This window comes from Furipterus horrens, unplaced genomic scaffold (genome assembly GCF_987537825.1).
Source record: "Furipterus horrens unplaced genomic scaffold, mFurHor1.1.pri manual_scaffold_5, whole genome shotgun sequence".
Lineage (NCBI taxonomy): Eukaryota > Metazoa > Chordata > Mammalia > Chiroptera > Furipteridae > Furipterus > Furipterus horrens.
In genome coordinates, this window is record NW_028327175.1 from 180415163 (window position 1) to 180435630 (window position 20468).

A 20468-nucleotide genomic window follows, 5' to 3' on the forward strand; every position below is an offset into this window, starting at 1 on the left:
CCACGATAGCAAGGATTTAACAAGATCAACATGTAAAATACAGAGAGTAGAGCATCTGGTACACAGTAGTGAGTTAATGCTAGGACTCTTCCTAACCATGGCAAGACAATGATCAAACATTACTCCCAACCTTTTTGGTACTTGGAATTTTGAAAGTCCAAAGGAAGTGTAATCCTAATTCCTTTTGTACATATTCTTTTTTATTAAATAAGTTGTATAATTTTTCCTTGGCAAAAAACATTTTTCCTTTCTTCCTGTAAATTCTATCTTCTGGAGTAATCCTTTCAACTCTTGGCAACAGAAATGAGTTGGTGCATCTCCATTATGCTCTGTGGCTTTTCTCTCTTCTAGGTCAGTGAACAATTTCCTGATGACTGGTCCAAAGGTAAGAAAAAAATTCCTTTGTTTGGATTTCACTAATCTTAGCTTCTTGACTGAAGACTATACATGCCAATTTCTTTTTATTATATCTACATCTTGTATTATGTTGTATCTGTTACAGACAGAAAAACCATGGCATAGAGGGAGTTAGTGATACACCCCAAACCACATAGCAAATTAGTGTCAGAGCCAAGAGCTCAGCAGTATTGATTATGAATTTATACTCAGAATTTCTAGAACCAGAAAAGTCAACTCTCACAGTGTCAGGCTGCAGTCACAAAACCTTCTCAGTGCAGTGGTGGGATGCAGTTTTCTACCTTTAAAATGCTGGCATTATACTGCATTTTATCTCTAAGGATATTTCTAGTTCCAAAATGTGATTTTCTAAGATAGCAATGGGATGAGAACATCTGAAAAATTCATGAATTATGCAATTTCGGATCACTTTGGAGAGGCAGAATAGTATAGTGAGTAAAGTCGGGTCTAGTGTCTGACAAAACTGAATTTCATTCCGACTTCTACTATTTCCTGTCTGCGAGACCTTGGAAAAATTGCTTTACTTCACCTCTCTGAGCCTCAGATTCCTAATCTACAAAATGGTTTCTATTCCGCAGTTATTCGTGATTTTAAATGAGACAACATATTTAACTTGCTTACTCTATCATTATTTTGGAAGGCAGGAAGAGAGGGGCTTGGTCGCTTTAGGACAAATATCTCCCCAGTCCAGCTGCTGTGAGTCTGAATTTCGGCCCGTGTCCTTGCAGGCTTACCTGATCTACTCCAGCAGTGTGGCAGCTGGTGCCCAGAGCGGTATTGAAGAATGCAAATACCAGTTTGCCTGGGACCGCTGGAACTGCCCTGAGAGAGCCCTGCAGCTGTCCAGCCATGGCGGCCTTCGCAGTGGTAAGGAAAGCCTCGGCCACAGCTCCCTGGACCCCCTGGCCACAGGTTAGAGCCCCACTCTCCAGGGATGGCTCCGTGCCTCCTCTACGCCCCAATTCCTCACATAGTCTTTACTCTCAGGTCATCTCCCTCACTGGGATCTTCTCTGTTCCATCTCCAGCTTCTCTTTCCAACCTAGAGAGCTTTTTTATATTTCTTTCCCAACACCCCCACTGCCCAACAAATGGACCTTGTCTCACCCCCAGTCCTGTATCATCTTTGGCCTCCCGGTTGGTGAAATGCTTCCTCACAAATAAATAACACCAGGAGGTAGGTAGGGGTCATAATTCTGCATTCCTCTTAGCTCCTTCCTTCAGCAGGCTCAGCAGAGAGGTACAAGGCAAGTGGGAACAGACTTGGAGACCAGATTCCCATGGAGCAGATAGAGTGGCCAGGCCAGTAGATAAAAGAGCTGGTAGTCAGAGGCTCTTTTCAGGTGATGGGTTCTTGATAATCTGGCCTTCAGCTTCATCTCCTCCCCCATTTCTCCCTCAGGCTCTTTCCCACCTAAATCCTTTATGACCATGTATGTCAACAAAATTCTAGCCACCTAATCATAAAGTGTATGAATTGAAAAGATGTGAGGGGAGAAAAGAAGGGCTGAGACCAGGGCTGGAGTAGACCCAGGAAGAGAGTAAGGTACATTATAAAGGTGGGAAATAGGATGGAGGTGGGAAAGGAGAGGATAATGATTGTATTAAAGGGGGGTAGCATGACTGGTATTTCTTTGGGTTGCAACTCCTCCCTCTAATTCAACCAACTTTTGGTTCCCACCAGCTAATCGGGAGACAGCATTTGTACATGCCATCAGTTCTGCTGGGGTCATGTACACTCTGACTAGAAACTGCAGTCTTGGGGATTTTGACAACTGTGGCTGTGATGACTCCCGCAACGGGCAACTGGGTGAGTAGTGATATTGCGGGTTGGGAGGGCAGGCAAGTAAATTTCACTTAGACAGTGAAAAGCTTGGTGGGTACCTGGGTGGGGTGAAGAACAGTTGTAGTCTTCTAAAGCTGAGGAAAATCAGGGCGGACCTGCTTAAGGCCAAACCCGATCATCTCAAACCAGGTTAAATGTAGCGTGGGTCCCCCTTCTCCTACTGAGTAGTTTCCTTAATTTAAAGGAATGACACTCCCCATGGATTCAATCCAGTCGCTCTCTCAAACATAGGGGGGACGTCCTTCCATGTTGCTTGTCTCCTTTCCACTCTTTACCTCCATTGTCCTCTCTAATCCTCTCTGCCCTCCGACTCAAATTCCAACTTAGTTTTTCCGTATTATTTCAATTGCTCCTTTCTCACTTCCTCTCAATGCTCACGCTTTCCTCACCTTTTGTTCACGCCACTTTGTCCCCTCCGGAAGTCCATCGCTGGCGGGGCAAGTGCACACTGCCAAAGGGCAGAAACTCTTAAGTAGAGGGGCCCGCCGGCACCTTGCAAAGAATCCACTCGGCAACTACTTACGTCATGAAATCCTGAGCAGGCGACTGGCTGGACGTGGGCACGCAAAAGTGGCAAAAACAAATCTAGGCTGAAACTAATCTGGAGAATGGGCACTCATCTAACCTTAATCTTTCCCCATCCCAGATCCCCCAAACCCAATTAGAAACAGCTGCCTAGGAGGCTCTGCGCTCTCTGCTCAACGACCTTTCCTCCACCTGCACTTTTCCAGGGGGTCAAGGCTGGCTGTGGGGAGGCTGCAGTGACAACGTGGGCTTCGGAGAGGCAATATCCAAACAGTTCGTCGATGCCCTGGAGACGGGACAGGATGCCCGGGCGGCCATGAACCTGCACAACAACGAGGCCGGCCGCAAGGTGAGTCCTACAGCCCTTTGTGGTTAGGCAGATCGCACCGTCCACTACCACCCCTAGGTGAGGACAACTCTTCATTTGTTGGGAAAACGAGGTACATTAAAGCGGTGTAGACTAGCTAGACGCCTTGCAACCCTCCAGAGGCAGAGACTTCCCACGCCCTTAACCCCTGGCTCGCTCACTCCTATCTCTTCCTAGGCAGTGAAGGGCACCATGAAACGCACTTGTAAGTGCCACGGCGTGTCTGGCAGCTGCACCACGCAGACCTGCTGGCTGCAGCTGCCTGAGTTCCGGGAGGTGGGCGCGCACCTGAAGGAGAAGTACCACGCAGCTCTCAAGGTGGATCTGCTGCAAGGTGCTGGCAACAGCGCGGCCGGCCGCGGCGCCATCGCCGACACCTTTCGGTCCATCTCCACGCGGGAGTTGGTGCACTTGGAGGACTCCCCAGACTACTGCCTGGAGAACAAAACTCTAGGCCTCCTGGGCACGGAAGGCCGAGAGTGCCTGCGGCGCGGGCGGGCCCTGGGCCGCTGGGAGCGTCGCAGCTGCCGCCGGCTCTGCGGGGATTGCGGGCTAGCGGTGGAGGAGCGCCGCGCCGAGACCGTGTCCAGCTGCAACTGCAAGTTCCACTGGTGCTGCGCAGTGCGTTGCGAGCAGTGCCGCCGGCGAGTCACCAAGTACTTCTGTAGCCGCGCGGAGCGGCCACGTGGGGGCGCGGCGCACAAATCCGCGAGAAAACCCTAAGGGTCTCCTCTCCCCGCTCCTTTCCCCCTTGTCCTTGGCTTCCTTTAGAGACCCCAGTAATAGAGGAACCTAGGAAATGCAGATCCCGCACTCGCAAGCCCAGAGATCCCGAGAGAGACGCTGACATCTTCGGAGCTTGTCACTTTCCAACCTGTTTCCCCAATTCTGCAGCACTCTCCTGGAGCTGTCTGGATCGTCCTCACAGCCCACACCTAAGTGTGAGAACTTTTGAGATTTTGAGCTATTGATCTTCTTTGGACGAGGATGAGAATAGGCGCTCCTCCACCTCTTCCTAGTTACCGTAACGCTGGACCTGGCTTATGGAGCCTTAGGAACAGGAAGACCCGTTCTCAAATATACAGGGCCTGCCCGAGGAAAGCCTTGGCTTTTCTCTTTTGCCCATTTTCTTACCGCCCTCCCCACCCCTACCCCATTTTCTGCTGTCAGGTCTCTATCACAGGTGCATGTTCCTTCAGCAGAGCTACTCCTGTGCTTCTGATTCCCTGCTGTTGGCATCGACTCTTCAGGAATCTCCAATGTTTTCTGTCCCCTTCTCCCTTACCCCCTTTTCCTGAAGAGAAACTGAGAAAACTGACCCAGGAAGAAGCATGTCTTTGGGGACTGGCTCCTAGAGGCAAGGGCTGACGATGGTGAAAGTAGGAACCCTAGAATGCTGCCTTGCTGAAAACCAGGGGTACTACCCATCACCGTCTCTAATGGACTTTACCAGGGGGATGACTTTCCTAGATGATCACCCGTGCTCAGACACATACCCACAATGTCTAGGAACTATGTAAACTCAGATTGCCAGTCATTTCCTACTCATTAAAGCAACCTTCTCCCTGCCCCTAACCTATTTCTTCCTAGCAACCATTTTTACATCTTCTCCCCCAGTGTCATTGTTCCTCTGAGCCAAGACTGAGCACAATAAAGCCAGTTTTCCATTCGGACCCTGATTTGCACCTCTAAAGGCAGGTTATAAAGAAGGAGGACCTGGGACCCTTTTCACTAACCTGGTTCGCAAACAGTCAGGATTCAGGGCCTTGGATACTTTCCTTAAGTAAACTTCCTGCAATGAAACTGCTGCTAATAGGAAGTTCAGTATCTTGAGTTTTTCATTTATTGCTGTAACTGTGATATGTGCCTCTCACCCCCACCCCCACCCCAGGTACTGAATTTATTCTTGACATAAGGGGAAGGCGGGTGGAAAATACAATCTCTGGGCTCTTCCCTCCCTCCCATCTTGCCAGAATACCATTCTCCCTAGAGCCTCACTTCCCTGATGGCCTAAGTAGTTATTCTGGCCTGAGGCTAATCTGCCAAGGATTACTAAATCAGCCACATAAATCTTCCACTAATAGGTTCACTAGTAGTGAGAGCTTGCTGCTGTGGTCCTTGAGTCTCCTGGTTCTCATCTCAGAGATATAGCAGGGGCTTGCCTATGAAAGAGGGCTCTGGGAAGGGAAGAGCCAATCCCTGACAGACACTCCGCAGCCCAGAGGGTTTCCCAGCCATCTCTTCTGCTAGGCCCTCCCTGGGTCTGCTCTTGAGCAGAACTGGTCAGATGCTAGACAACCTCATCCCGCTTCTCCCAGAGCAGGAGAATGCTAGAGGTGTGGCTCCAAGGAGCAGGGGCCAAGGCTCTAGGGGCCAACCTGTGAGTGCAAGGGATCCCATATTCCAAATGGAGGCAGTAGCCTGGTCCTACTAACACTTCCTGAGAAGAGGTTCCCCTTCCTTCCTTACAGGGAGCACACTTCCCTTCAGGGTCTCCTAGTGCTTCATTTCCAGCTCTAGCAGCAAAAGGTCTTTGCTTCCTCCTTCAGTTTTGATCTGGGCCTCCTCATTCTCCCAACTTGCCCATCTTCCCTTCATCAAACAGCTACATATACCAACCTGGCTGTCCCACTTGGTGGAATTATTTGACAGTGTACAGTAAGAAATCCTGGCAAGGTGTTTAGAAATATTAAAAAGTACAATGTTATAAAGAAAAGCTGCATTCTCAGGGGTGGGGTGTCTCAACATAGAACTTTTGTGCTTCCTATTTGATAGCTCTAGGTCAGTACTCGAAGCATGTCATACTGCCAGGAAGTTCCTTCAGGGGTGGTTTTGTATTCCCAAATGGATATGACTTATACCAGATTCATTTGAGTTCTTTAAAGAAAACATTACTGAGCTACCTTAGATGGTATTGCTTTTTCCCCCCTACTTGCATTATCCATTCATTCATTTGTTCATTCAACAAACATTGGAGTGGAAATAAAGTGGTGAACACCACACTGTCCACCTGCATTCATAGAGTTTAGGTTCTCAGACTCAATCCCTAGGGCTGTGTTTCCCTTTACAAACTTCGACAACTCTAGAATGGCTGCTTGGGAAGACACCTTCAGGTCAGCTACTCAAACCTTTTGTTTTATAAACTGATGTTGAGAAAGATGTCTGGCTTGTTCCACCAACTAGTAAGTTACTCTGGGGTGCCTAGTGAAACCCAGGCCGTTCCCCCCTCTTGTGTGCTCTTTAGGAATACAGAAGCACAGGGAGGTCCTGAGAAGTGACAAGGATACTGGGGGTGGGGGGTTGCATAACGCTGTCTCCTTCCTGTCCCTGGCCTGTAAGCCTACACACAGGCAGGGACTTCTTTTCTTGAAAAGAATCCCAGCCTCAATTGGCCTTAGCAGCAGGTTAGGGCAAAGACAGAGACAGGGTCGTGCTCAGCGCTGGTGGTGCTGTTGGTGGTGGGAGGGGAGGGCAGGACAGGGCGCTCGCCTATTGTGGGTCTGGATTGGATGCTTCCACTCATTCATTTCCTTTTAATTAACCCGCATTCCTGGAGGAGAAATATTTATGTTGGCTCCCATAGAGGCAATCCGCAGACTGGAAAGAAGGGGGAAGAAAGCCTGCCTTAGCAAAACAATATCTCTAAAGAGCTCAAGAAGAGAAAATAAGAGAACAAAATGCCTTTAAAATAGCCTTCTACCCCCACTGGAGTCAATGAAAACTTCATTTCACATGCTAATCCCCCACCCCGCCCCCTTCTCTTCTCACAACACCTTTTCCGAAAGTGTTTGGGAAAAGTCTTCGCAGTCAGTACACAGCTCCCTGCAGCTCAGACTTCTCCTTGTGTTAGTTCAGGGCCCCAAGTGGGGCTCTCGCTCCAACAGCGGCTTTTTTCTCCCCCCCTTTAATTTAAACAAAGACTTTGGAGTTCATCAACCTCCCACTGAAATTCACAGCTGCTGAACAAACTAATCCCCTCTCCCGGCCTTTCTTCCCTTCAATGGGCTCTTGGCTTCAAAGACACTTTGGGAAAGGACTTTGCTGGGGCTCACACTGCTTCATCAATAGAAGTTAGTGCAAGTATTATGTGAAGAGCAAGTGGCTTTACAAACAAATACTGCCTAACAATCTCTTCCTCTCAAACACACACATCTAGCCCGCAGACATGATGGGATCTACAACAGGATTAGAGATAGTACCCCCTGGCTTCACACCCAGCCCCTTTGTGCTGCTGAGCTCAGCCCTGAAGTGGGATAGGGAAAACCCTGGGGCCGTTGGGCACCCACGGACACACACAGCAATGGCCACAAATGCTGCAAGGAGAGAGTCTATTTCAGTGACACCCAACTTTCTTCAACTTTTTTCACTCCTCATCTGTCCCTAAGCCTCTCCCCTGCTTTACTGGGGTACAGGAACCAAGAACAAAGAGGACTAGGAAGAGAGGTAAGGGCAAAATAGGACCCCGGAGACAATTATTGGGAGATGACTGAGGAAACCAAATCAAAGCAGCTTTATTGCGCATTGAGTACATCAGTGCTTCAAATGCAGCATCCAGCCATGAAAGTGCAGCCACTGGAGGCAGCCCTGAGACATGTGGGGGCTGAGGGAGGCAAGAGCCTCCAACCCTTAAAGAGCAGGGCTAAAAGAGAGTCTTGTTAATATGGTACCTATTCCAGAGCTGGGCTTATGCTCACAGAATGAATGGTCTAAGGCCTTGGACTCCTTACTTAGATCAGGGTTCAGACAGGTCAAGTCAGGGGCCGTTCCCCATAGGCAGTGGTCCCTCTGCTCCTATCTCATAGGCTAAGACAGCTCCCAGCAAAAGGCAGTGTGCCACCCCTTCCACCTCCCACCTAATCTCACCCACTCTTAATGCTGGCAGATGAGATGTTTCTTCTGAAAAGGGCCAAAGTTCCTTCTCTCAGTTATGCTTAGCACCCATCCCTCATGTTCATGACTTGTTAAAGGATGAACAGTCAACTGTACTCCAGCTTCTGGGGCTCAGAGAAATATGGAGCTGGAAATATGAAGTCAGAGGCAAGTAGAAGGTAAGGTCAGGCTCATAACCCACAGGAGAAAAACAAAACACCTAGAAGATGGATATTGCAGAGGTAGACTTGACTCCTGCTCACCCTCTTAGAAGCCACTTAAACAGAATATCCCTGAGGAAGAAGATACCCTGCCCCAGGTCTTGTCAGAGTACAGCATTAGGGGAAGTGCAGAATTGGCTCTATGCTCTGCTTCAGAGGCTGAGCAAGCCTTGGGCAGATTCTAGAAGGCCAGGCACACAGGAGTAGAAAGCAGGCACTCTGCTGATTTGGGCCATGCCTACAGCATCATACACCCAGCAGCAAGAAAGAGGGCTGGGAAAAACAAAGAATCTGTTCTGAAATTCCCTATTCTGCAGGGAGAAGAGTTAAGTACCAATAGAGTGGCCTCCTGGTAAGAGGCTGCCTGGCTTAGACATGCAGCTTATGAGCAATGGTGAGAACGGCCTTCAGAACAGGCATGAAGCTGGAGACCTCGCTGAAACGGCTGCAGCCCACCACATGGGCATGCACTGCAAGGCCCTGCTCAAAGCTTCCTGCGTCCACACATCGGGCAATCTCGTGGAGCCCAGCCAGGACGTGAGGCGAGAGCTGTAGAGGGATTGGCCCTTTGGTTAGTAAGCCCAAACCAGCCCCTACCCTAGCAGCATGGAAAGGATAGATAGGACTTAAGTCTAGAGCCCAGTCCAATGAAGGTGGATATATTTTGTGGGGAACCCAGGTTGGTGAGCCCTAAGGGGAGGGGACACTTGTGCTCCCTTTGGCCATGGGTGATGGTGGAAGGGCAAGGGGCAGAGGAGCATCACTGAGTGTACTTACTGTCCCCTCACAGAGCTTCTCATATAGACATTTTAGACGTTGGGCTGCCTCCTCCAGCTTCCGTCTTGTTTTCTGCAGGGAGGAAAATGGATTCTGATTCTAGCCCCTAAACCTAACACTACACAGGATTATATAGAATCACAGTAGATTAGAGCTAGAATGGCTTAAGGCTACTTCTTTCATTTCAGAGAAGGAATTAGAGGCCCGAAGAGGGTAAATGACTTGCTCAAGCTGACATGGCCAGTGAATGAATGGCAAGTTTCCTTACTCCTGGTTTGATCCTCCTTCCAGGAGTCCCTGCTGCCTTTCTAGATGTTAAGTCTCAATGCTGCTGAGACCTGCTACCAAGGAGCTGGACTTCAGACAAGTTCACTCCCCCTCCCCCTCCCCTGCCTTGCATGGATATTAAATAAGTATAAGATACAGACAACACATCAGGGGACAGCGAGAAAAGAGTCACACAAAGAACTGATCTATAGCTCAGGGGTCCTGGAACCAGCTAAGTGTGTGAGGAGGCATCATGGGGAAGGTTCAGCCTTACTAAGTCAGTGGCAGACCGGAAGCAGCGTTGTAGAAGTGCGTCAAAGCTGGTTTTCAAGGACTGATGCTCTGGGGGCAGCTCCTTCCTATCCATCTTCTCTGGTGGCCGTTGCTGAGGAAGAAGTGGAGAGACAGGAGAGAGAGGCAAGCTGTCCTTCTCACTGACTAGTCCTCAGTCACTCAGCATCACACTGTTCTCGCTAGAGCATAACAGAGCTGGGGAGGCGGCACCCTCTACAGTAAGGACATTTGGTGTCTGCCCCTCTCTATTCCCCAGCTCATAGACTGACTCCACCTTTAGGAAGAAGGTCCATCTACCAAGCCCCCTGCTATTCTATACCCAAGGAGGGCTGGAAGGTTTCCAAGGGGAGAAGAACACATTGTCACCTGCAAGCCAAGTTCTCCTGGTGCTCCAGGGGGAGCATGAGCCATACTGGGGACAGGTGGCTGTGAGGAAAGGATCCCTCGTGGCTCAGAAGTGAGGCTCATAACTGGAGCAGTAATTGGGGCCGGGGACATTGTCTCTGGCAACTAAAGAGAGAAAAAAAGAGGCACATGAGTCTAAGCTGAGAGACCCTCTAGGCCCTGGTTTGAAAGAGTAGCAGATATTATGAGTGAGTAGGGGACAGAATAGTGAGTGAGAAACCAGGAAGTGGGAAAACTGGTGTATACAGGGTGGGGCAGAAGTAGATTTACAGTTGTTCGTATGGAAAATAATACAATAATTAATAAATAATAATACAAGAATAAATTGTGTTTTGCATACTCACAATTGTAAATTTATCTCTGCCCCACCCTGTATATGGAAAAAGGAAAGAGGAGGGGGCTGAAGGGAGAAGAGTGAGTGTGAAAAGAGAGGGCAGAATGCATGCCTGAGAATGGAAAGAACTGGGCTGAACTCTGTACGGAACTCAAGTGTGGGTGGTTGGTAAATGCATGAAGGGGTGGGTGGGGAGGTGCACTGACCTGTCTCCTCTGGAGGTTTGCCCTGGGTTCTGGAACATTTTTCAGGGAATCTTGAGGCCCTATATAATACAAAGATAGAATTATTAAGGGCATGGTCAGGGACACTGGAAATTCTTAGTCTGAATGCCATCAAAATTATTTTAGGGGGAAGTCTACCACACCTCCCTCTGAAGACTAGTCACATTCTTAGTTGATATTATCCAACCCAAAGGACCCCAGTTCAATGGCTTGAGGAAGAGATTCCCAAGGTGGTAGTAGGCAGGGGAGGAGAGGGAGGCAATGACTGAGAAAAGGAAAGCCATGGAAAGAAGACTGACCTGGGTGAGGAGTCAAGATGCCAGTGGTCTGGATGGCGCTAGAGAATGGAGCACCTGGCCTCCATGGAGGGTGTGCTGCCGGGAAGCTAACAGGAGGGGCTGGGGGCTGGGAGCTCATAGGACCAACACCTGATGGTCTCATAGGAAGGGAAGGGAGGAGTAGAGCAGTCTCAGGAAGGGCGGCAGAGCCAGGCTGCATGATGCCTGAGGGTGCCATGGGTGGAGGGGGACCAGGAAGAGGCCATGTTCCAGGGAATTCCACAGGGTTAGGAGCTTGTACCCTTTGCCCTTTTAACAGCTGTGGCTGAGATAAAGCTGAAGTGGAAGAGAAATAGGTCATTTGCCACCAAATTTCAATTTGGGAGAGACTCAAAGCACATGACGGGGGAATAGTAATAATAATTTTTTAAAACATCATAATAATAAATGATTAATTAATACATATGTATGGAGATCTACCACATACAAAGTTCTTTTACTGTATTCTTTATTTGACTCAAAACAATCCTGTGGGGTTGAAATAACTCACATAACAACTACTCTTACTTTTCAAAAGAGACAGTATATTGTCCACAGGTACAAAGACGGTAAGTACTGGGAATTCTGACTCCAAATCCCAAGCTCCTTTCACTACATATACACACTGTCTCCCAAATACACGATGGCCATGCTAATTGTTTTCCTCTATGTTCTACCTAGACAGATCCTTCACTCACTTACCAGGCCTTACACCAGGGACCAGGGGCAAATGCTGGGCTATCTGAGGCTCAGGTGCCCTGTAGTCTCTTATATTCTGTATTCTGGAGTCTTCATAAGGGCCAGGATAGGACGGTGCCAAGGGCATCACTAGTGATGACTGAGGTGTGAAAATCCTTGGCCCTGTAGATGGAGTGGGAACCTGTGAAGAGAAAAAGGATTAGCACTTGCAAAGGGGGAAAAAGGGAATAGAAAATAGAAACACTATAGGAAAAAAATGAAATAAAAAGCTAGTTCCCCAAAAAGCAAAGTTTATAAATCTCTATAAAAACTGACAAAGATAAAGAGAGAAGACAGAAGTCATCAAGATCAGCCATGACTGATCTTGATGACTTCAAATTATACTACAAAGCAACAATAATCAAAACAGCATGGTATTGGCCATAGAACAGATACAGAGACCAATGGAACAGAATTGAGAACCAAGAAATCAACCCACATGTATGTAGGCAAATAATTTTTGACAAAGAAACCAAAAATATATAGTGAAGGGGAAAAAGGCCTCTTCAGAAAATGGTGCTGGGAAAATTGGAAAGTCACATGCAAAAGAATGAAACTAGATTGCTATTTGTAACCATACATAAAAATTAACTCAAAATGGATCAAAGCCCTAAATATAAAATCTGAAACAATAAATTATATAGAAGAAAACATATACCTAATGGACCTTGGTCTTAGCAGGATTTTATTAATTTGACCTCAAAAGCCAAGGGAAGTAAAAGCAAAAATAAATGAATGAAACTATATCAAACTAACAAAAGAACTAAATAGAACAAAGAGCAGAATAGCAGTCAATGGGGGAGAGGGGGGAGGGAGAGAAGGGGGATAAGTAAAGGAGGGGTTTAGTCAAGGAACGAGTATAAATGACTCATGGACATGGAAAACGGGGAGGGATATGATTGTGGGAGAAGGGGTGGGCTCGGGGGGCGGGAGCAATGGGGGAAAAATGGGACAACTAATTGAAAAACCAAAAATAAAAATTAAAAATAAATAAATGAATAAATAAAAATATACATAAAGCAAAAAAAAAACAAAAAAAGAAACTATATCAAACTAAAAAGCTTCTGCACGGCAAAAGAAAACTGTCAACAAACAGAAAGGCAACTAACTGAATGGGAGAAGATACTTGCTAACAACACCTCTAATAAGGGGTTAATATCCAAAATATATAAAGAACTCATACAACTCAACAACATAAACCCAAACAAGCTAATTTAAAAATGAGCAGAGCACCTGAACAGATACTTTTCCCAAGAAGACACACAAATGAACAAGATATATATAAAAAGATGTTCAACTTCACTAGCCATTACAGAAATGCAAATCAAAAGTATAATGAAATACCTCCTCACACCTGTTAGAATGGCTATTATCAACAAGACAAGTAATGACAAGTGTTGGAGAGGTTGTGGAGCAAAAGGAACCCCCATGCACTGTTGATGGGAATGTAAACTGGTACAGCCACCATGGAAAACAATATAGAAGTTCCTCAAAAAATTAAGAATAGAATTATGATATGACCCAGCAACCTCTATTCTGGGTATCTATCCAAATTATTTAAAAACATTTGTTTGTAAAGATGTAGGTACCCTTATTTTCATTGTAGCATTATTCACAGTGGCCAAGACATGAAAAACACCAAAGTATTCTTAGATAGATTATTGGATAGAGATGATGTGGAACATATATACAATGGACTACTACTGAGCCATAAGAAAAGATGAAATGCTACCATTTATGAAAACAAAAATGGATCTGGAGAATATCATGCTTAGCAAAATAAGTCAGATGAAAAAAAGTGAAGGACTATATGATTTCACTCATATGTGGGATAGAAAACCAAAAGCAACAAGTGAACAAACAAGACAAACAAACACCCTGCTTGGGTATCTCAGTTGGTTAAAGCATCATCCCAATACACCCTAATATGCCAAGGTTGAGGGTTTGATTCCTTGTCAGAGCACATACAAGAAGCAACCAATGCCCTGGCTGGTGTGGCTCAGTGAATCGGGTGCTGGCCTGTGAACCAGAAGGTCACTGGTTCAATTCTCAGTCAGAGCACATGCCTGGGGTGCAGGCCAAGGCCCCACTTGGGGGGACATGCCAGAGGCAAGTTAAGGTTTCTCTCCCTCTTTCTCCCTCCCTTCCCCTCTCTCTAAAAAAATTAAAAAATAAAAAATCTTCCCAAATAAATAAATAAAGGGCAACCAATGAATACATAAATAAATGGAACAACAAATTGATGCCTCCCTATCTCTCTCTCTCTCCCCACCCCCTTCCCCTTTCTCTCTAAAATCTATTTTTTAAAAGTTTTAAGACAAACAAAAACTCATAGACACAGACAATAGAATGGTGGTTACCAGAAGGAAAGGGAATGTGTGTGTGGGTTGGGGGGTAGTAAAGGGTAAAGGGGGTCAGAGATACAGTGACGAAAGGAGATTTGACTTCGGGTAGTAAACACACAATGCAATGTACAGAGGATGTATTATATTACAGAAAAGGGCACTTGAAACCTATATAATCTTATTAACCAATATCACCTCAATAAATTTAATTTTTTTTAAATGTTAAAAAGATCAGGGATGAAACAGGGAATATTACAATAGATCCTGCAGCCATTAAAAGAATAATAAAGTAATACTACCAAAATAAATTTACATTCATAAATTTGACAACTTAGGAAAAAAAGGGTCAATTCCTTAAGAACTACAAACTACTCAAAACTCAGTCAAGATTAAATAGATAACAAATAGTTCTATAACTATTAAAGAAATGAAATTTGTAAATAAAAAGCTCTCCCCAAAATAAATTCCTAGGCCTAGATAGTTTCACTGGAGAATTTTACCAAGCATCAAAGAATTAACATAAAGTTTACACAATATCTTCCAGAAAACATAAGAGACATTTCCTAATTCATTTTATGAGGTCAGTACTACCTTTATACCAACACCAGACAAAGACAGCATGAAATAAAACTACAGACGAATATTTCTTATAAACTTAGGACACAAAACCCCTCAGCAAAATTTTAGCAAATCAAATCCAACAATGTATATTAAAAAATAATATACCACAATCAAGTGGAATTTATTGCCAGTCATGCAAAGCTAGTTCAATATATATATAGAAACCAATCAGCATAAATCACCATAACAACAGGCTAAAGAAGAAAAACCATTTGATTATATAAAATGATGCAGAAAAAAATCTGACAAAATTCAATACTAATTCATGACTCAGTACACCAGGAATAGATGGAAATTTCCTCGTAAGAAGTGCATATATGTAAAACCACAGTGGAAATGGAAGACTAGCAGAGAAAAAGATGCAAAATATCTCATAAGTATGTTTTTTGATTACTTGTTGAGAAAACAAAAATTTAATATATTTGGTTAAATAAAATATATTAAAAAATGGAAAAAAAGAGTATATTCAAAAATCCTACAGCTATCATACTTAATGGTGGAAGACTGAATATTTTCCTTTTAAGATTGGAAACAAGGCAAGGATGTTCACTCTTACCATTTTTATTTTAGTATTACAATAAGACAAAGGAAAGAATTTATAGGCATAAGGTTGGGGAGAATAAAAAAAGAAATAAAACTCTATTTGCAGACAACATGACTGTCTATATAGAAAATCCCAAGGAATCCACAAAAAAACTGAACTATTAAATGAGTTCAGGAAACTCATTACTGAACATTAAAAAGTCACAGGACACAAGATCAACACAAAGAGAATCAATTGCGTTTGTATATAATGAAAATGAACAGTGGAAACCAAAATTGAAAATGCAATATCATTGGATTTTAAATTGCTCAAGAAAAAAATTAAATACAGTAAATACAGTGGTGCCTCTGTGCTTATTGTTTATTAGTTCCATAACTCATGAAGAGTGCCGAAACCGATAAGTACTGAACGAATTTTTCCCATAAGAAATTTTCTCTTGCAGGCCTGCATCATGACTCCTACAAGTTCTAGCAAGTGTGACAAGTCCCAAACAAGCCCTGAGTGCTGAAACATTTTTTTCTCCTTAAAATGCAACCAGTACCAGGTCTGACGAGATAAGAAGCTGCCGAGTACTGACGTATGACTGTACGTAGGTTTGAAATGAACAAAACATGTCAGGATCTATAAGATGAAAACTAAAATGCTGATGGGGAGAGCATTGGAGAGACATACCATGTTCATGGATAGGAAGACTCAGCATGGTGAAGATGTCAATTCTCCTTATTCTATAGTTTTGATACAATTCCTGTCAAAATTTTAGCAAGTTTCTTTGTAGACATAGATAAGCTTATTCTACAATTTATGTGGGAAGTGCAAAGTCCTAGAATACACCAAGAAATTTTGAAAAATAAAAATAAAATGCCATGTCAAGGTGTACTACACAGAGGTAGTTAATCAAGACAGAATGGTATTAGCAGAGGGATAAACTCATAGATCAATGGAACAGAACAGAGAACTGAGAAATAAATCCATATGAATATGCCCAATTAATTTTTTACAAAGGAGCAAAAATCAATACAAAGGAGGAGGAACAGCTTTTTCCATATGTGGAAATCCATTGGCAAGAAAATGAAGCTTAACTTAAAATTCACACTTTACACAGAAATTAAGTCAAAGTAACATGGACTGAAATATAAAATACGAAACTATAAAGTTTCTAGAAAGAAAATAGGAAAAGTTTTGGGGACCTTGGACTAGGCAAAGACTTCTTGGACTTGACACAAAAAGCAAGATCCATAGAGGGAAAACAATAAACTGGACCTTATAAAATTAAAAATTTTTACTTTGTGAAGGATTCTGTTAAAAAAAAGAAAAAGACAAATTCTTACATAATTACACACACATTCACAAGTACATGTAAAACTGGTGACATCTGAATTTTAATTTGAATCTATGGGTTACACTAATGTCAATTTCTCGGTTTTGTTATTGCACTATGGTTGTTGTGGAATGGTGGCATGGGGTGGGGTGGAGTTAGGATGCATGAGACTTCCCAGTACATTTGTTTGTGACTTCCTGGGACTCTATAATTATTTCAAAATAGAAAAGACATAGGGGGAGGGAGAGATAGAAGAAAATAATAAAGGAGAAGAGTAAGTGGGAAGAAGGGGGAGGGATAAAGAAAATTAGAGATGGAACTGATGATGAGACAGGATGAATCAATCACCAGAGCTTCTGCCTGATGCCTCTATTTACAATCTCATTGGATTTTGTTCCCCAGCCCCTCCAGTAGGCTCCTGGTATCATAAGTTAACAGAACCCTAACCATCTGGCCAGACCAAAGCACAGGAACCCAGGGACCAGTCCCCCCACTTCACACACTCCTCTAAACTATCACCAATTTCTGTCAATTCTCCCTACTGAATATCTCAAATCCAACCTCACTTTCCAGCTTTAGGTTATTTCATGTCCTCATCATGTCTCGCTATATAGCCTCCTAACTGCCTCCAGTCTTGCCCTTTCTTAACACGGAGCTAGTCGTTCCCCTGCAGAAGACTATTCAATAGCTCCTGACTGCTATTAATTTCAAGGTCAAGTCTAACCCCTTTAGCTCAGACTGCCAGGTCCTTCCTGATCTAACTCTTATTACCCGAGCTTCATCTAAGCCCACTCCCCTGTGACAAGGCCCCATTTTGTGCCATCGTTAAAATATTAGTAGTTCCTCAAGTAGGCTTTGCTCTCTGATCCTTCAATGCTTTTGTACATGCTGTTTCTTCTGCCCAAAATAACCTTCACCTACCCCTTCCTTTGCCTAAATAACTTTTAATCTCCAAGACTGGGATCAAACATCATACTCATTCTGAAATATTCCCTAAAGTTCCTACCCGCCACAGAGTACATTGCTTTCTTCTGTGTGATGCCATGCTACCATATCATATTGCAATTATGGCACTTATGAATTTTACTGCATTTTTCACATATCTATCTTTCTACTAGACTACGAGATAATTAAGGGCAAGGATCATGGTTTGTGTACCTAAGAGCCTAGCAGTTGTTCAATAAATAGTTATTAGAAAAATAACTGACTTTATGAAGTCAGGAATTTTCATCATTTCTATTTACTAACATATTCCAAACGCCTAGAACCATGCCTGACACTTGGTAGACATTAATGAGTATTTTTGAATAAATGAACAAATCAATGAACAAACAAGATGTTACCTGTTGAGAAGGCTGGAATCCCAATTTGCAAGATGATGTCTCTTTAGAATGGGGGGTAGCTCCCACAATAACTCGGGGGAAGGGAAAAGGAGGAGACTGTTGGCCCAAGACATCAGCAGCACTCTGGGCATGAAAAAGCCGATCTCTCAGCTGCTGAATTGGTGGCTATAAGTCATAATAATGAAGACTGAGTTAAGTAAAATTAAAACAAGCAAACATCCTCTCCTACAAGCCTGGCCTCATAGAGCATTCAAACTTCAGGTGATCCTCTGCACTCTAGCCACCTTAGATGACTCGAAGATCCCTAGCCCCTGCCAGCCTCCTTCCTTGCTGTTCTTTCTGCATAGATCACTCTTACATCTGCTGGTAAGCTACTTCTCTCTGAAGGTCCAGCTCAACAATTGTGACCATTCAGAAGACTTTCTTGACTTCTCCAGGCAAAATCAGCCCATTCCGTATTATAAGATTCTGCTATGACACTATGAATTAGTGACATCTGATTTTTCCCCTAAGAGATTGTGAGCTTCCAGAGGGACTAGATCTTATTTATCCTGGGAACTTCAGTATTTAACATGGAAGTACTCAGCCAGTGTTAGATGACTGAATGAACTAGTTTGCTCTTTCCACATGGCCCCACTCACCTGAGCACAGTCACTGGGTAGGTAGCTCATGGCAGTGGCCAGGTTGCCCTGGGCTGCCAGGAGGTTGGCATACTGAGTGACCCTGTAGGTTATGGCAGGGCCTGGGCTCACCCCATCAGGGCCTTGCATTAGCTCCAAGCTCCTGTTTAGGACCATTACCTTCTCCATCAAGTCCTAGAGGAACAAGAATGAAGACAGTCAGCCTTCTTCAAAGGACATCCTGCTCTCTAAGCCCAGGCAGCTCTCCCAGGGACTTCCCAATGTGGGTACGACGGTGCCTGACCATAGCCAGGAAAGACAGAGGTGATGATATTCTGGAGACTTGGCAGTTAAAAAAGGGCTACTTGGCCTCACCTCCCACGCTATTAGCACTGGTCTCAAGTGGAGCCATCGAGGTCTTAGATTCTCGTACATCTCTCTTTTTTTTTTGGCTTTCTTTACCCTTTCTGCTAGTACAGCAGCAATTTCAGACTCAGTTATAGTATTGTTTTATGTGTGATTTTTGTCTCCCCATTAATCTGTGACCTCCATCTTCTCCGGTCACCTGCAGAATGTCTGGTACAATTTAGACCCACAGAATTTTTCACAGCAGCTAACAGAAAGTCCAGGCTCACAATTATTCAAATATAGAATAAACTTGTATAACCAAATCCAAAGCAGAGAAAAATTATGAAGCTTAATACCTAAGTAGCTGCTGCTCATTCTCCCTGCCTGAGAAGGAGGGAAGGAGGGGATGGCTCATTCCTGGGAGAAGATCCCAGACATTAAGGACCCCTTTCTCTTCCTGAATACCCTGACTCCAGCCTGGGTACCCAGAAGACTCACTCTGATGTCCCTGCACATCCCCACCACTAGCCTCTCCTAAGGGCCTGGAACAGAGGGACAAGTGCCCTGCAGAGAAGGGATACCTGCAGAGCCACGGGGGATGAAGCCTGGTGGGATTTTGCCCAGCACTGCACCAGCTGCTCCACATTCCCTGAGCACACATAACAGAGTCTGGCTTCAGAGGTGAGTGCCCTGCCGCCCTCCTGCTCCATGCGGGTACCTAGCATGTCTGCAGAGAGATGGGAACTTCTTTAATGCACAGCTTCCCTTTGCTCCTCCTCTTTTTCCTGTTTGGAAATAGGTGGAGGATCATGAGCTATGGGACAAGTAGCCACAGTGGGTTTGGATAACACTGAGGCTCACCCTCCTCTATAGTGAAGGGCAAGAATCTTGCTTCAAGACATGACAAGAAAAGGTAAAGCAGGAGAACAAATGAAAGTAGGGGCTTGTGCTATAGGCCTTTCCTCCCAGTTGAACCAAACCTCGGTTCTGATAACATGGCCTGGCCTCCCAGAGCTTGGGTTTCTCTTCGCTTCCTTCATCAGCATGTCTACTGACTGCACACTGGAATCACATCACTCCATCCTAAAGCCTAGGGCCACCTACCACAGAGCTCAGGAAATTTCTCTGGCCCTGAGTATGTCAGTAGCAAGGCCAGTGCCTCTCTCCAGTTCTGCAGGCTACAGGAGCACACCATATCCTTCCAATTCTTCCGTACAACACAGGCAAGCAGCTGTAATGGGCAGAGAGGAAAGGAGAGCCATCAACCACCCATCCAGCACAGGCAGCAGGAGCCATGCACAGGAATGCTCTGGAAAAGCCACTCATGAGCAGGCTTCCTGTTAGATCACCAACTAGGGGCTCAGGATGAGGTCAAGGTGGTTAAAGTGGGAAAAGAAAGAGTTTGGCAGATCCTGTATACACCAGTCCCAAGATGTGGGCATCCACCTGAGAAGGTCCAAGTAATCCCCTCCTCTCCTCCTGCACGGTGGGCAGTTACCGAGGAGATTCTGGTTTTCTTCTTGGTGAAGTAGCGTTCCTGTGCTTTCTTCAGCAGATCTGCGCCACCAGCCTGGGCCAAGATAATGGCATCAGCAAAGCGCTCTTCCTTCAGACACAGCTCCACAGCAGGGCCCAGTTCACCAAGCAGGAGAGCCTGGCTCAGCAGTCCGTCTGTGTCTGCAGACAGAGGCATCCCCTCCACGTTAACCTGCCTGCCCGCAGACCATCG

At 45.0% G+C, this 20468-nt stretch overlaps 2 protein-coding genes across 5 annotated transcripts in view; one reads left to right on the top strand and one right to left on the bottom strand.

Annotated features, from left to right (window-relative positions):
• The first annotated feature begins 370 nt into the window (after positions 1-370).
• WNT8B (Wnt family member 8B) lies at positions 371-4722 on the top strand. The gene is made up of 5 exons (XM_090279422.1): positions 371-385; positions 1146-1284; positions 2101-2226; positions 2994-3136; positions 3332-4722. Exons 1-5 carry the CDS (start codon positions 371-373, stop codon positions 3875-3877), a joined length of 969 nt encoding a protein of 322 aa, XP_090135548.1. The 3' UTR covers positions 3878-4722.
• Positions 4723-7641: 2919 nt separating this feature from the next.
• The window catches only part of SEC31B (SEC31 homolog B, COPII component), a 33386-nt gene continuing 20559 nt past the window's right edge, over positions 7642-20468 (bottom strand). For all 4 annotated transcript variants that reach the window (XM_090278407.1, XM_090278406.1, XM_090278408.1 and 1 more), the window contains 12 exons: positions 20238-20416; positions 19844-19970; positions 19321-19466; positions 18413-18586; positions 17772-17936; positions 11565-11742; positions 10845-11159; positions 10528-10586; positions 9949-10092; positions 9563-9673; positions 9022-9093; positions 7642-8793 (listed from right to left, as the gene is read on the bottom strand). In XM_090278407.1, the coding sequence (XP_090134533.1) occupies positions 8614-8793; positions 9022-9093; positions 9563-9673; positions 9949-10092; positions 10528-10586; positions 10845-11159; positions 11565-11742; positions 17772-17936; positions 18413-18586; positions 19321-19466; positions 19844-19970; positions 20238-20416 (1850 nt within the window). In that variant the 3' untranslated portion in view covers positions 7642-8613. The remainder of the gene's footprint in view (positions 8794-9021; positions 9094-9562; positions 9674-9948; positions 10093-10527; positions 10587-10844; positions 11160-11564; positions 11743-17771; positions 17937-18412; positions 18587-19320; positions 19467-19843; positions 19971-20237; positions 20417-20468) is intronic.

Excerpts from the sequence above, each read along its gene's own strand:
- WNT8B (XM_090279422.1), top strand. Across the intron at positions 2,227-2,993 it reads CTCCCGCAACGGGCAACTGG|GGGGTCAAGGCTGGCTGTGG; the intron begins GTGAGTAGTGAT and ends GCACTTTTCCAG. Across the intron at positions 3,137-3,331 it reads ACAACGAGGCCGGCCGCAAG|GCAGTGAAGGGCACCATGAA; the intron begins GTGAGTCCTACA and ends ATCTCTTCCTAG.